The sequence below is a fragment of the Heterodontus francisci genome, chromosome 43 (genome assembly GCF_036365525.1).
Source record: "Heterodontus francisci isolate sHetFra1 chromosome 43, sHetFra1.hap1, whole genome shotgun sequence".
Taxonomy (NCBI): Eukaryota; Metazoa; Chordata; class Chondrichthyes; order Heterodontiformes; family Heterodontidae; genus Heterodontus; species Heterodontus francisci.
The window spans coordinates 20,264,177-20,278,145 of record NC_090413.1 but is presented as its reverse complement, the minus strand read 5'-3'; the positions used below and the strand labels follow the sequence as shown (position 1 = coordinate 20,278,145).

Genomic DNA, 13,969 nt, shown 5'->3' with positions numbered 1-13,969 from the left:
CTGCTGTAATGGAGGAAACGCGGCAGCCAATTTACACACAGCAAGATCCCACAAACAACAATGTGGTCATGACCAAATCGGTTTTTGTGACGTTGACTGAGGGATAAACGTAGGCCAGGAAACTGAGGATCCATTCCTGTTCACAGAGGACCCTTGGAGATAGAGGCTTTTCTTTGAAATAGCGCTATGAGATCTTTTACATCCACTCGAGGGGGCAGTCGGGACCTCGGTTTAACGTCCCATCCACAAGACGGCATCTTCGACTGTGCAGCACTCCTTTAGTACTGCATTGGCATGTCAGCCTAGATTTTGTGCTCAAGTTCCTGAAACAGGCCTTGGATTCGTGACGTTCTAACTCAGAAGCAATAGCGTTGCCAATGGAGTCAAGGCCGAGGATATCCGAGGGAAGTTTACTCTGTCACGACTTTCCACAAGCAGCAACAGGGGCGATCCACCAGTCTACTAAATAAGCAGAGCAGCCCCTCTTTGGGATCTGCCTCTCTTCCCCAATTCCTTTCGGAATGGGGATGAATTGAAGCCTTTTAGGGAATTTCACCACCCACCTAGTAGACCCTTCACAGGACTGCGAGTCAGGACTGAATCGTCACGAAAGACTGACGACTTGGGCCGGGGTTTCCTCCCTTTGCTCATTGTGGTCTTCGCTCTCAGAACTTTGTCCAGGTCGTCCATTATTTTGAGCTGCTGTCGCCGGAGATACTCCTGCTTAATGAAGTTCTTCTCTACTTTCTCTTCCTCAGCTTGTTGCCTAAAACGATAACGAGTAAAAGATTTTTTTAAAAAAATCCTAGCCTAGATTTTAAGTTTCATTCTCTCTCCTGAAAATGCCAATCATGGATCCATAGATAGAAACCAATCTCACAAGCCCGCAGAGCGAGTGCCTCCACGTTATTAAACCATGGGGTCCATTACATCAAGAGCAATCCAGTCCTCTTCCCATGTCCACCCACAAAAGCTTGTCAGCATTGGTGGTGGATGTCAGTCAGAAGTGAGAACCATTGGTGGGATTTTATGTCCCCACTTTAGTCTACTACTCCAAAAATGGCCAGTTAGGCATCTAATGTAAAAGCATTCACAGTCTACCCGGTTGATGCATGTTTTGAAATGTACCCTACATCAAAAAAATAAATCCCACGGCAGAAACTAGTTTTATAGGTAATCGGAATCCTGATTAGGGGAATGCCTAGAATGCAAAGCAGAAATCTTTGGCAGCCCTGATGGTAACCTTTCTTCAACAGATGTGGAAGCTGTTGTTTAAGAGCTGGAGTCAAGTAGTGCGGGAATGGTTTTGTTCCCACTCACCTGGTCTCCTCTTTCTTCTGCTCCTTTTCCGTATCCAGCCACATTCGGCGCTTCCTGAACTCTTCGGTTCTTTTCTGCTGCTTCTCCATCAGAGCAGCCCGTTTCAAGGCCATCTCTTCCTCCGCCTTCGCCTCGTCCTGTAGCAAGTTGGAAACAAATGAGAAAAAACAATTGGTAACAGATGCTCTGCACGTTTTATAAAGTTCTATGACATTCTATAACCTTGGTTTAACTTCAGTTTAAGACCCAGTGTTGGACTGGTCATGTTGGCTGACCTACCATGTTGGGTGGACTGTTTACAATCCAATTAAATAGAGAATCAAAATTGTCCAAACTGGCAGTAAAGGTTTAGTTCAGTACCATTTCTTACTGGCATATCGATTAAATACTTCATATTTACTAAGTACACTGAAAACTCCTAGGGATAAGAACCATTATTACTTAACTTACTACTTCAGTGCAATAATAGGGGTCTAAAATTGGACGTGCGAACCTGAATTTTAAAAACTGCAGCAACATCACAAGAATATCATCGCACCATCCTGACCTGGACATGTATCACTGCTGCTTCATCACTGGCTCAAAAGTCCTGGAATTCTTTACCGAACACCATTGTAGGAGAACCATCAGAACAATGACTGTAGTGGTTAAAAGGACCCACCCTAACCTTCTCAAAGCAATGAGGGAAGGATAATTAATTACCAGTGAATAAAATGCAACATCCATCTACAATCAACACTTTTTTTTTTATAAAAAAAAACAAATTCCACTTGATGGAAAAGGTTTCAGTTTTGTAGAAAGTTTGATAGTTCCCTCCCCATCTAGCAGGTACCTCATTCTCTTACATAAGAGAACATGGCCTGTGGACCACCCTAGCTTGAGATGAGCGTACACGGACAAAGTCAGCAATCTAGAGCAAGGATTGTTCAACCTACATCTCATAACCTTCGAGTCGTTGCCTATCTGGCCAACGAAGCTCAGGTAACTAGTTCCTACTTGCACTTTTTCTTACTCGTCGGTTGGCAATTTTGTGGACCTGGAGTTTTGGAAAAGGTAGCTAACAATCAGTGCAATCAATCCTAAATTCCAACACTAAGATTCATTGCTATCTGTAGCTTAAAATATGTAGAAATTGATACAGAAATCTTAAGGCTGCACCAAAACACATTTTTGGAAAAAAAGTGAGCAGTTTACAGAGTAAAATTTCAAAATTTTCTGATGATATCAAACTTGGAGATGTGGCAAACAGCGAGGATGATACAAATCTACTGCAACAGGACATAGATAGGCTAGCAGAATATGCACACAAGTGGCAAATGGAATTTATTACAGAGAAGTATGAGGTGATCCATTGTGGCAGAAGGGCTAGGGAGAGGCGATATAGATTAAATGGCACAGTTCTAAAGGGTGTGCAGGGACAGAGGAACCTGGGGGCTCATGTGCATAGATCTTTGAAGGTGGTAGGAAATATCAAGAGAGTAGTTAGTAAAGCATATGCGATCTTGGGCTTCATAAATAGAGCTATTGAGTACGAAAGCAGACATGTTATGCTGAACCTTTATAAAGCTCTGGTTAGGCTACAACTAGAGTATTGCATCCAGTTCTGGTCACCGCACTTTAGGAAGGATGTGAGGCTCCTCGAGAGGGTGCAGAGGAGATTTACCAGAATGGTTCCAGGGATGGGGGATTTTAGTTACACGGTTAGGTTGGAGAAGCTGGGGTTGTTCTCCCTGGAGCAAAGGAGATCGAGGGGAGGTTTGATAGAGGTGTACAAGATTATGACAGGTTTAGATAAGTTAGACAAAGAAAAACTGTTCGCATTAGCTGATGGTAGAAGGACTAAGCGGACACAGATTTAAGAGATGGAGGGGCCAAATGTGAGGAAAAACTTTTTATTTGCGCAAGTGGTAATGACCTGGAACTCGCTGCCTAAGACGTTCAAAGCACTTTACGGCCAATGAGATACTTTTGAAATGTAGTTGCTTTTGTAATGTAGGAAACATAGCAGACAATTTGCACACAGCAAGCTCCCACAAACAGCAATGTGGGAATGAGGTAGTCCATTTGTTTAGTGATTTAGATTGAGGGATAAATATTGACCAAGTCACTGGACATAACTCCCCTACTTTTTGAAATAGTGCCTTTTAGTTAGTTCTTCAGAGCAAGCATTTATGGCCCATCTCTAATTTCCCTTGAGAAGGTGGTGGTGAATCACCTTCTTGAATCATTGCAGTCCACGTGGGGTAGGTACAGTGCTTTTCCTGTAGTTGTTTGATACAACTGAATGGCTTGCTAGGCCATTTTAGAGGGCAGTCAAGTGTCAACCACATTGCTGTGAACCTGGAGTCACATATAGGCCAGACCGAAAAAGGATGGCGAATGTCCTTCAGGGGAGGAAATATGTGAACCAGATGGGTTTTTATAAAAAATCCAGTAGTTTTGCCATCATTATTAATGAGACTAGCATTTTATTCCATATTTATTAATGGAATTTAAATTCCCTCAGCTGCTGGGGTAGGATTTGAACTTGCATCTCTGGAGCATTATCCCAGACCTCTGGATTACTGGCCTAGTAACATTACCACTGTGCTACCGACCGCTGAGAGAGCAGACAGGGACTCACTTTAACGTCTCATTTGAAAAACAGCAGTTCAGCAGACCCTCAATACTGCACTGGGAGTGGCAGCCAAGATTTTGTGATCAAGTGTCTAGCGTGGAACTTGAACCTACAACATTGTGACTCAGAGGTGAAAGTGTTACCCACTGAGCCAAGGCTGACACAATGATATTGTTGTAAAAAATATTCTTGCTCTGTGAATAGAGCAGATCCCACTGGTGGTCTATTAGTCAGCATTCTCAACAAAACCTTCATTAATATGCCACTAATTTCTACTTTCTATTAACCAAGCCAAAAATGTCAATCCAACTTGTTAGTTTAGTATTACAGTATAAACCGATTATAAATTAAATCCCACACAACAGAAACCCCATTGATAGCAACACTAACTGCATACTTTGTTTTCCCATGCAACTAGAGGACACAGATTTAATATAACTGGCAAAAGAACTGGATGGGGAGATGAGTAGAATTGGGTTTTGTGGTGGTCTGGAATGTGCTGCCTAAAAGGGTGATGGAAGTGGATTCAATACAAAGTTTCCAAAGGGAATGGTATATACAAACAGGAAACATTTGGAAGGCTGTGGGGGAAGGAGAAGTGGCGAGGGAACAATTGGATAGTTCTTTCCAAACGCTGGCACAGGGACGATGGGCCGAATGACCACCTTCTGCGTCGCACTCTTCTTTAACAGTGAGCGCACTTCAAAAATAACGTGCGAGTTCCTCCTTAAAGCAAAATGGATTGAAACACAAGATTGCCTACTAAAGGCCAACTGATATGACCCATGACTTTATGCCCACGGTCCAAAGATCTCCAGTCAGGAGCTGGTCTGTGCCCCATGACAAACGATCCCAAGTCAGGGGATGGTGTGTGCAAATCGTTTTAATTGCTAACTACACCCGATTGAACCCGAATTGCAATTGGTTTTCATTTGTAACTTGAATATGTTAAACATTTCTGGCAATCTGGCCCACTGGTATTTTTAATCTAAATTAGCCCTTACAGGATTGGTCTACCCCAAAGTCTTATCTATGCTGAGTATAAGACACTACCTTTGGTCATCTTGCTATTAACAAGTACAATAATAATATTGTTTTACCGCAATTGGCCTTCAGTATGACAGAAGTCCATTACACTTCTTGATTGGTCTTTACAATATGGAAACATACCATTCACCCAATCTGTTGAGATGTTTATCCTCCATGTGAGGAGCAGCCGTAATGCTTCATGCCTGCATTGAGCCCATTTCTCTTCATTCACCTTATTTACTCCTTTACGAGACATCAATTCATGAACACTTCATCAACATTTCAGCTCATCTCGGGTGAATAAAACTATGCATAGCTTTTTTAAAATGTTATTTGTATTGTAGTCGTCTTCTATCCTCTAGCACATCCCCAAGTCTAATCTCTCCACCACTGGTGGCTGTGCCTTTGGCTGCCTGGGCCCCAAGCTCTGGAATTCCCTCCTAAATTTTTCTACCTTTCTCTCTGCCTTGAAGATGCTCCTTAAAACCTCTCTCTGACCAAGATTTTGGTCACCAGTTCTAATACCTCATGTGTAAATCAGATGGAGAGGTTGTTCATCCATAATATAGGTCATCTAACTTTGAGCATGAATTTAGATAGGAAGATCAGGTGGGCTTCTATTAACCAACCTGTGATCCTCAGCCACCTACACACTGGCATTCCAGTACATCCAAGTGCTGTAACAACCACTTGCATTCATATAGCACAGCTTTAATGTAGTAAAACATCCAAAGGCTGTTACCAGAATTTGATACTGAGCCAGATAAAGACAGATATTAGGAAGGTGACCAAAAAAGCTTGGTCAAAGAGGTAGGTTTTAATGAGAGCGAGAGGTAGGTTCATGAACAAATTCAATAAAACCCATGACTGACACAAGAATTGGTATTTTTAATTTGCTGAGGCAACTAGATTGTTTTCATACTGTGTCCCCAGTGAGTCACCTGGTGTTTCTAATGAGTAACCAGAAATGCAACAGGGACCAAAAGCAGGAGTTCACCAACCTTGAAGAAGAAACCAACAGACCTCTGTTCAGAGTCTATTTGGTCACTTGTAGAGTCACTCACACTCTCTGGTCTGTCTTCGCCTTCTTCAGGGTCTTTCAAGGAAGATAATGGTATCTCTATTAAACTAGTCCTTTTAACAGTGGTGGAACTATCCTTTTTCCCACCATCAGACTGATCATCTGGTTGTCCACATGTCTTTCGTACTATTGGCCCCACAGGTCTGAGATTACCTTCACTTTCAAGGTCAAAGGAAGATTCATCAGGCTCCGCCACTGAAAGTTCATTTGACTGGCCACTAAAGCTTGCAATTGGTCCAACAGGCCTTTGCTTTGGCCTAACATCAGCATTTGGTTCTTCACCACCACCAAAGCAAATGGAAGACTTAGTTTGGACAGTCACCTGGCTTGGTGAGAACTTTCTGAGGTGAGGTAAGGAGTCTACGCTCTGTGGAGGTGTAAGGACACGGGTTAAAGGTGTTATCTTTAGCTCAACAGGCCGAGAGTGCCGTGGGCTCTTTGGAGGAGCAGAATTGGTTTTCTTCTGGCCAGACTGGGGGGAGCGTGTTCCAGAGGAAACCGGTTTGCGAGAGGGCGAGGGGGAGGGAGATGAAAACTCAGCAGATCTGGATGGCTGAAAATCTCGCGTCGGTCTCTGCGAGGACGGTTTGGGAGCAGGGATTACCCAAGCCTGCATATTTTTCTTCTCCATCAATGTTTCTTGTTGCTGTGCCAAGCGTTGCATGTCTACCTGGAGAGAGGATAAGGCAGAGTTGAGTTTCGCAACAGCGTTGTTGTATTCTCCAATATCTGCATCCACCTCTGGCTCTTTTGGAGATTCTGATACGCTTAGTTTTGCATCTTTTTCTCCATGGTTTTTGCTAGGACTTTCCTCATGGTCTTTTTCTAATATTTTACTATCCTTTCCCTTAAATTCAGACTGCATAGGGCTTTCATTTTCGTCCTCATCATCCTCAATTTTTGACAACCTTTCTTCCAAGGATAACTTTCTCTTGTCTTCATCCGCTGAGGTTCCACTCTCTGATTCCCCCCCTTCCTCTTTCTTTTTCAACTGCAGGAATGCACTCTTTCCTAACCTCTGTCTGTGCTTTGCAAAAATGGCCTCAATTCTCTTCTTCTGAGCCTCAATAGCCCTGCGTTTTTCCTCCAGTCTCATTCCCAGCTGAGTCATTTCCGACGCCAGGGCCTGGTTTTGGCTGGGACTTTCATCAGACCTTTGAGCCCAGGATGCCATCTGCTGATCATTAAGGTCCGAACTATCAGGGGTTGTCTTCTGAGAGCTGCTGGATTTGGAGTCGGATGGGTTAATTTTTTTCATTTTCCTCTCAGCAAAACTGGTCATCTTCACTCCAGAACCAGACGAGGCCACACTTTCGGCCTGCGAGCTGATCGAGCTGAGGCAAGACGTACACTCGTCTTTGCTGACATAGTCCTTCTCCTGAGCAGGCCTCGAAGAGTCTTCCACGTCAGAATCCAAACTGTTGTCTCTCAGAACAGAGTCATCATCCCGTGAAAAGTTACCATCTTCTGACAGAACAGCTCCACTATTCAGTTGGTCCCCACCAGGCACAGGAACCCCAGACTCTTTAGCTGTATCCATTGACTTGTATGAAGAATGCAGGTCAAATTTGGATTGGTTTGTCTTGGACTTTAGAAAACCGTCAGTCAGGTCAGGCCGATGAAGGAAAAAGCCATCCGGCGCTCCTTCCGGACAAAGCCTGGGTTCAAGTTTATCTGTATTGTGGATTATCTTCAGTGCTTCTTCAATAGTTGGCAACTCAGTGTAATTATTATGATCATCGACCATCCCATTTTCAACAGGTCGGTGATGTTCTTTCTCAGTCATCTTATTGGACATAACCAGCCCATTCTCATTTGCTAGTTCCTCCTTTCCTGGGCAATCAGCGGTGTCTTCTGCAGAATTGTACGCTGCTCTCGGTAAACAGTTTTGTGATCGATAGGTGTTGGTGAGGCTGTCAGAGCTGACAGACCTCATTAACCCAATAGGATTTCCCATGACTATGTCCACATCACTGTCCAGTCCAAAGGGAATGCTGAAGGACACTGCTTGTGACAACGGTCTGCACAAGAGAGAAATTGATTATCCATATTAAACGACAGGTTAAAAGGTTGGATGTTAATTTAAAATGCAAGACAAGATTGGATGAAAAATAAGAGATTTGGGTTTTGGTCACAAAAGAGTCATCAACATTTTGAAAGGACTTTCAGGTAAGGGAGTGGAAGCAAATTACTTGGAATAATTTGAGAGAGAGATGACACTATGGAAGAGCAAAGATGGACCATGTGTCTTTCTCATCTCAGCTATCTTGTGATAATCTTTTATACATCAAAAAAACTGAACAAAAGTTAACAGCACAGAAAGAGCCCATTTGACCCAGTGTGTGCACCAGCTCTTTGCCACAGTAACCCACTGCCTTGCTCTCATCCTCCGCCAGCAAAGATCAGGAATTTCATGAGTTGTACTTCTGCAGTTCCTCCAATACTTGCTTGCAGCAGTTGACAGCCCACGCCTAAAGAGCACAACTTGAAAGATAAGTAGGAAGAGCAGGGATAGGTCATGTGGCCTTCCGAGCTTGGTCTAAAAGATCACGGCCAATTAGATTAGATTAGATTAGAGATACAGCACTGAAACAGGCCCTTCGGCCCACCGAGTCTGTGCCGACCATCAACCACCCATTTATACTAATCCTACATTCCTACCAAACATCCCCATCTGTCCCTATATTTCCCTACCACCTACCTACACTAGTGACAATTTATAATGACCAATTTACCTACCAACCTGCAAGTCTTTTGGCTTGTGGGAGGAAACCGGAGCACCCGGAGAAAACCCACGCAGACACAGGGAGAACTTGCAAACTCCACACAGGCAGTGCCCAGAATCGATCCCGGGTCCCTGGAGCTGTGAGGCTGCAGTGCTAACCACTGCGCCACTGTGCCGCCCCTCAACTCCACCTTACAGCACCATATCCCTCGATTCCCCATTAAGGGTCAAATCTGTTTGACAGCAGGCGAACGTAACCCTGGAGAGGTCGGATACTGAATTTAATCTCTCACTCCCCTAAATGACAGCGGGGAATTCAATTCCTGGTAAAAGGCCTGGAAAAACTCTCCTGCACTGAGTAATAACCTTAAATTAGAAAGTCACAACTATAATTTACGGCTGCTATAGTGCCCTATTTTTTTTCCCCTTTTACATTAAAGTAGGCCATTTCTCACGGGAGCTTACTGAATCTTAACAACCCTCCATGGTAACAGAACGTGTCAAATTGTAATGTGGCTGTTGAGTTCACTTCTGCTGGAAATGAGTAACCAAATTATCTGTTCTGAAAAATATAGTGGCTACAATTCCTTTATCTGTTGAAAGTACTGCCAACCCTTAGTCCTCCCAAAGATTAAAGGTTTTGGGTAATGCAGGAGGAATATGAGGAAGAACTGTTTTACACAGCGGGCAGTAATGAACTGGAACTCGTTGCCCACAAGGGTGGTGGGAGCGGAGACAACGACTTCTAAAGAAAGTTGGATGGTTACTTGAGGGAAATAGACTTGCAGGGCTCGAGGGATCGAGCGGGGGAATGGTACCGACAGATCAGTGGAGAGCTAGCATGGGCTCAATGGGCCAAATGGCCTCCTCTTCAGCCATAAATGACTTTATGACATCACTCCATAATGTTAGCCTACAGCTACCGATGTTGTACATCATGTGGGCCCAATTCGATATTGCACCCCCACGATTTAATTGCTTGTGAGAGATTAGGATCATGCCCACTAATTGTATCTGACACTTTCACCACTGGAGATTAACACTGGAAATGGGGTGAACCAAATAGAATAAAGTGAGTCTTCACAAAGAAGATTCCTTGATCAGACTTGGTTGGAGGAGGGGGGGCAGGGAAGGTGGAAACAAGGATATATTCTTGAAATTATGCAAATGTCTATATGGCAGCCTTAGTGAATCAATTCCTTACTGAACATAGAGCAGCGAGAGATTAAAACGATCACCGGTAGAATTCAATTTGGATCCACATAACAGGACAAGTTGGATGGTCTGCATTACACTATTTGTCCCATCATTTGCTTGCCTTTCCAAAAATTACCTCTTCAGTTGTTTCTTCGTCCATGCCTTTCCAAAGGAATCGACTTGTGACATTGAGGTAGAGTGATTCAGTGGACCTGAGGAGAAATATGCACAGACGGTCAATGCTCACATTTAACAGAGGAACAGCTCAAAAGTGGATCTCTTTCTTGCCTCTTTTGGCTAGGTACATAGACATTGGCTAGCAGAGGGTGAAGTACAATGGAATAACGCTACCTCTGCAATGAAGTAAAATCCAATTTGGCAACTTGGTGCATGTTGGAGCTTTGGCCAATAAGCAAAAAAGATCATTCCAAATGGTGGCTGCGGGATTTCGCGAGCAGACAGCTCTGCAACGCTAATGCATCCCAGACTCGACTCTGGGGGCTTGGTAAAAGAGGGAAAGTATGTAGAGAAGCCAACACATTTTCTGCCTGTTCTCGATAGGGTGGGGGAAGACCTACTGGGATAGCTTGATTATCTTAGGGACTTGGTGTTTTAGTGGTACTGACCCAGCACTTGGGAAAAGGCCCACACATGCTCTTTAACCAAAAATATAATCCAGTTTATACACGTTCGTTCAAAGAGATTATAATTGTGCCAAAAAGTGCAAACTCTGACTGTGTCTCCATTACTGAGCTTTTGGTTTCTTCAAAGAAACAACTTCAAATAATATGTACACTTCAAGGGGAAGGAATTAAGAAAATAGTTTTTGGACATCAGCACCTAGCATGCACGTGCCTGGATCTCCCATTTCAACACAGATGTGCATTTAGTTGAGTTTTAGCATTTCAATCTCGGGATTACTGATTTTGAATCTCCAATGGAATACGAATCACTTCTAAAGCCTGGCTACCCGGCCCGAACCCAGCTACATGTGTCCGGTTTGGGTAAGGTCGGGTCTGTATTCTACGTCCAGCATTCAGGCTTGGGTTCGGGTTGGCTGTTGTCAGGTCGGTTTTTAATTTTACAGCCAAGCCAGGCTTTAATCACTACTACTTCAAGTTGTATTTACCAAAGCCCTTTTTTGTTCATGCACTCGAAAGGATACCAATGCTGGGCAGTGGGGTACTGTCCCACCAAACCGCGTGTTAGAAAAACAAAGCTTCACTTTTTATTCTTCCATGGGATGTGGGTGTCTCTGGCAAGGCCAGCATTTGTTGCCCATCCATTATTGCCCTCGACAACTGAATGGCTAGCTAGGCCATTTCAGAGAGCAAACTTCACTTCAAAATATAATACATTTCAAGTAAAAGCATATGAAAGGAGATTGCATTTAAAACACAAGGAAAAAAAAAAAATCTTATTTTCACACTCACTATAGAAACAGCCTATGTAAACTGGTCACGCTGTAATTACATCCTCCTGCCAGCGGGGATGCTGCAGCACCTCCAAAAAGGTAGTAGACTGCAATTACAGCCCGACACTTTCCATCCAGGCAGCTTCCATTCTAAGCATGGACACAGGAAATTAAATGGAAAAAAAAAATGTGCACAGGAAGTGAGTACAGATGTTGAATTTAAAAAAATACATTATAAGTGATATTGTATTACAAATATCAGGCCTGCTGAGAAAAACAGACCCATGTCAGAGGTGAAAAATAAAAAAAGCATCAAGTTATTAGTCACTTAACTTTTTTTGGTTTGTTCAATTATTGTGGGGTGTATTCTGTGGGTGTGGAGCTCTAACAGTAGGTCATAATTCTAAAATAATGGATAGCTAACAGCAAATTACAAGGTAATTCAATTGAACTGCTCTAATGACAAGCTGCAACCACAAAGTAAGTTATAATCATCAACACATGGAGAGATGAAATTACTGCACCACACTCAGTGTCAGGCACTTATTTCTTCTACTGAAAGTTTCTCTTCTTGGTGCAGAAGGTGCACCAACAGTGGGAGAGGTGGCATAGGGCAGGAGAGGTACAATTTGAATTAAGAGATCACCATTTGCGATGTAGTGTTGGAATCTTAGATACATTGCAGAAGGACGCAGGCATCCTTAACTTGCCCTAGCTACAGGTCAACCCATTAATCTTCAGCTAGCTATGAGGAAAATCAGTCAGAAACAAATTGAAGCAAGCCTCCTCCTGGTCACAATATACCACACAGTGCTGTAATCTATACAAAACTACATTCCTGCCCAACAAGGGAAAAGTAGCCATTAGGAAAGAGAATCATTTCTGGTCAGCAGTGCATAAATAATCGGACCACCCAAGCTCACCTTATTTAGTGCTTCCCCAACTCTAAACAGTAAGAGCAGACACAATAGTCAGTTTTGATTGATGAGCCATATTGGAGAAGGGTTGCCAACTCTGGTTGGACGTATTCCTGGAGGTTTTAATCCCATGATCACCAACTGCCGCACCCATGACTTGTTTTTCCCTCTCCATTTCCAATACTTTTATAACTATTTACCCCATTTTTCTCTTTTCAGCAGCATCCAGGAGATTAATCACTAATTCCTGGAGACTCCAGGCCACTCCTGGAGGGTTGGCAACCCCAACTTTGGACCATTATTTCTAGGGAAGTGTTGGCCAAAGACATCCCATTACCTGAGCTGCTTCTTCCGGGGGATGTCTGCTGGATCACGGGCAGGAAAGGCTGTTTCAGCAGGAAGGCTGGCAGTCGACTGAAACAAAAATTAATTAAAGCAATTAACTGCTACCACGACAAAGGTATCGCATGGTACTAGGTGCCTGTCAAAAATAAGTGATTGCTTTGCACACCCAGTAGCTTTGAGGCTGGACCACATAGGAGATATTAAAGACAGAAGCTTGGTTAAAGGAGGTTTTAAGGAGCAACTTAAAAGGAAGGAGAGGCAAACAAGCGGAGGGTTTTAGGGAGGAAATTCCAGAGCTGAGGAGCTTGGCAGCTGAAGGCATGGCCATGAACAATGGAGCAATTAAAATCAGGGAGCGCAGAGATCTGAGGGTTGAGGGACTGCAGGAGGTGACCAAGATAGAGCGAGAGGATGAGGTCATGGAGGGATTTGAACACAATGATTAGAACTTTAAAAATCAAGGTATCACCAGACTGTGATCCAATGTATGTCAGTGAGCAAAGTGAGTGATGGGTGAGAAGGCCAGGCTAAAGAGGGCAGCAAGAGTTTTGGATGAGCTCAGTTTTTATGAAGGGTACAAGTTGGCATACCAGTCGACGGAATACAGGATGTGCAATATACAGGATAGCCTCCAACAACACAACAAGCTTAGTTCAACAGCACCTCCCTCCCTCACTACTTTTACTAGAGAAAGACAAGAGCACAATGTTGTGCGATCATCATCTTTCAAGGTCCCCTCCAAGTCAGCACCCTGACGTGGATCAGATCATTGTCATTCCTCCAATGTCACTGGGTCAATGTCCTCCAGTGGAAGCATCAAAGACCACAATAGTTCAAGTAGAATGCACACCATCACCTTTGGGTGGGCAATAAATGCCAGCCTTCCTGCATTGCCCACATCCCTTGAATTGAAGACAATTCAGATTTAAAACCACTATAAACGCCAGAGTTCCTTTTTGTTTTGCTTGCAAGAAAATGGACTGGTTAAGGTCTCAAACCATCACCAGTCCAGCGTACCGAGAAAGGTCAAAATAATTTGGCACTGTGGGAACCGAATTCAACATGTCGCAGGCCTCAGCGACAGAATGTTAAGAAACAGGCCCAAGAGGAGGCTGTGTTAGGAAATGGGGCCTTTTTTATAAGTTACATCTGCTCAAATCAAGAAGTCAACGTTTAGGCAGTTCACATTTTCTTTAAGTTCACTGCAAACGTGTAACATCTGTTTTGACAATAATATTTACATTGAAAAAAGGTACTCAGCAAGCGCGGGTCATGGCCAAGTTGCAAATTTCAAAAGCACACGTCTTTAGGGATTACATAAAGC

General features: G+C 43.5%; 1 protein-coding gene across 2 annotated transcripts in view; it reads right to left on the bottom strand.

The window, feature by feature from the left end:
- Window positions 1-13,969, bottom strand: part of camsap3 (calmodulin regulated spectrin-associated protein family, member 3) — a 178,010-nt gene that overhangs the window by 17,875 nt on the left and 146,166 nt on the right. For both annotated transcript variants that reach the window (XM_068021113.1, XM_068021114.1), the window contains exons 9-13: window positions 12,638-12,714; window positions 10,106-10,181; window positions 5,968-8,068; window positions 1,321-1,457; window positions 564-766 (exon numbers count right to left, since the gene is read on the bottom strand). In XM_068021113.1, coding sequence (XP_067877214.1) covers window positions 564-766; window positions 1,321-1,457; window positions 5,968-8,068; window positions 10,106-10,181; window positions 12,638-12,714 — 2,594 coding nt within the window. The remainder of the gene's footprint in view (window positions 1-563; window positions 767-1,320; window positions 1,458-5,967; window positions 8,069-10,105; window positions 10,182-12,637; window positions 12,715-13,969) is intronic.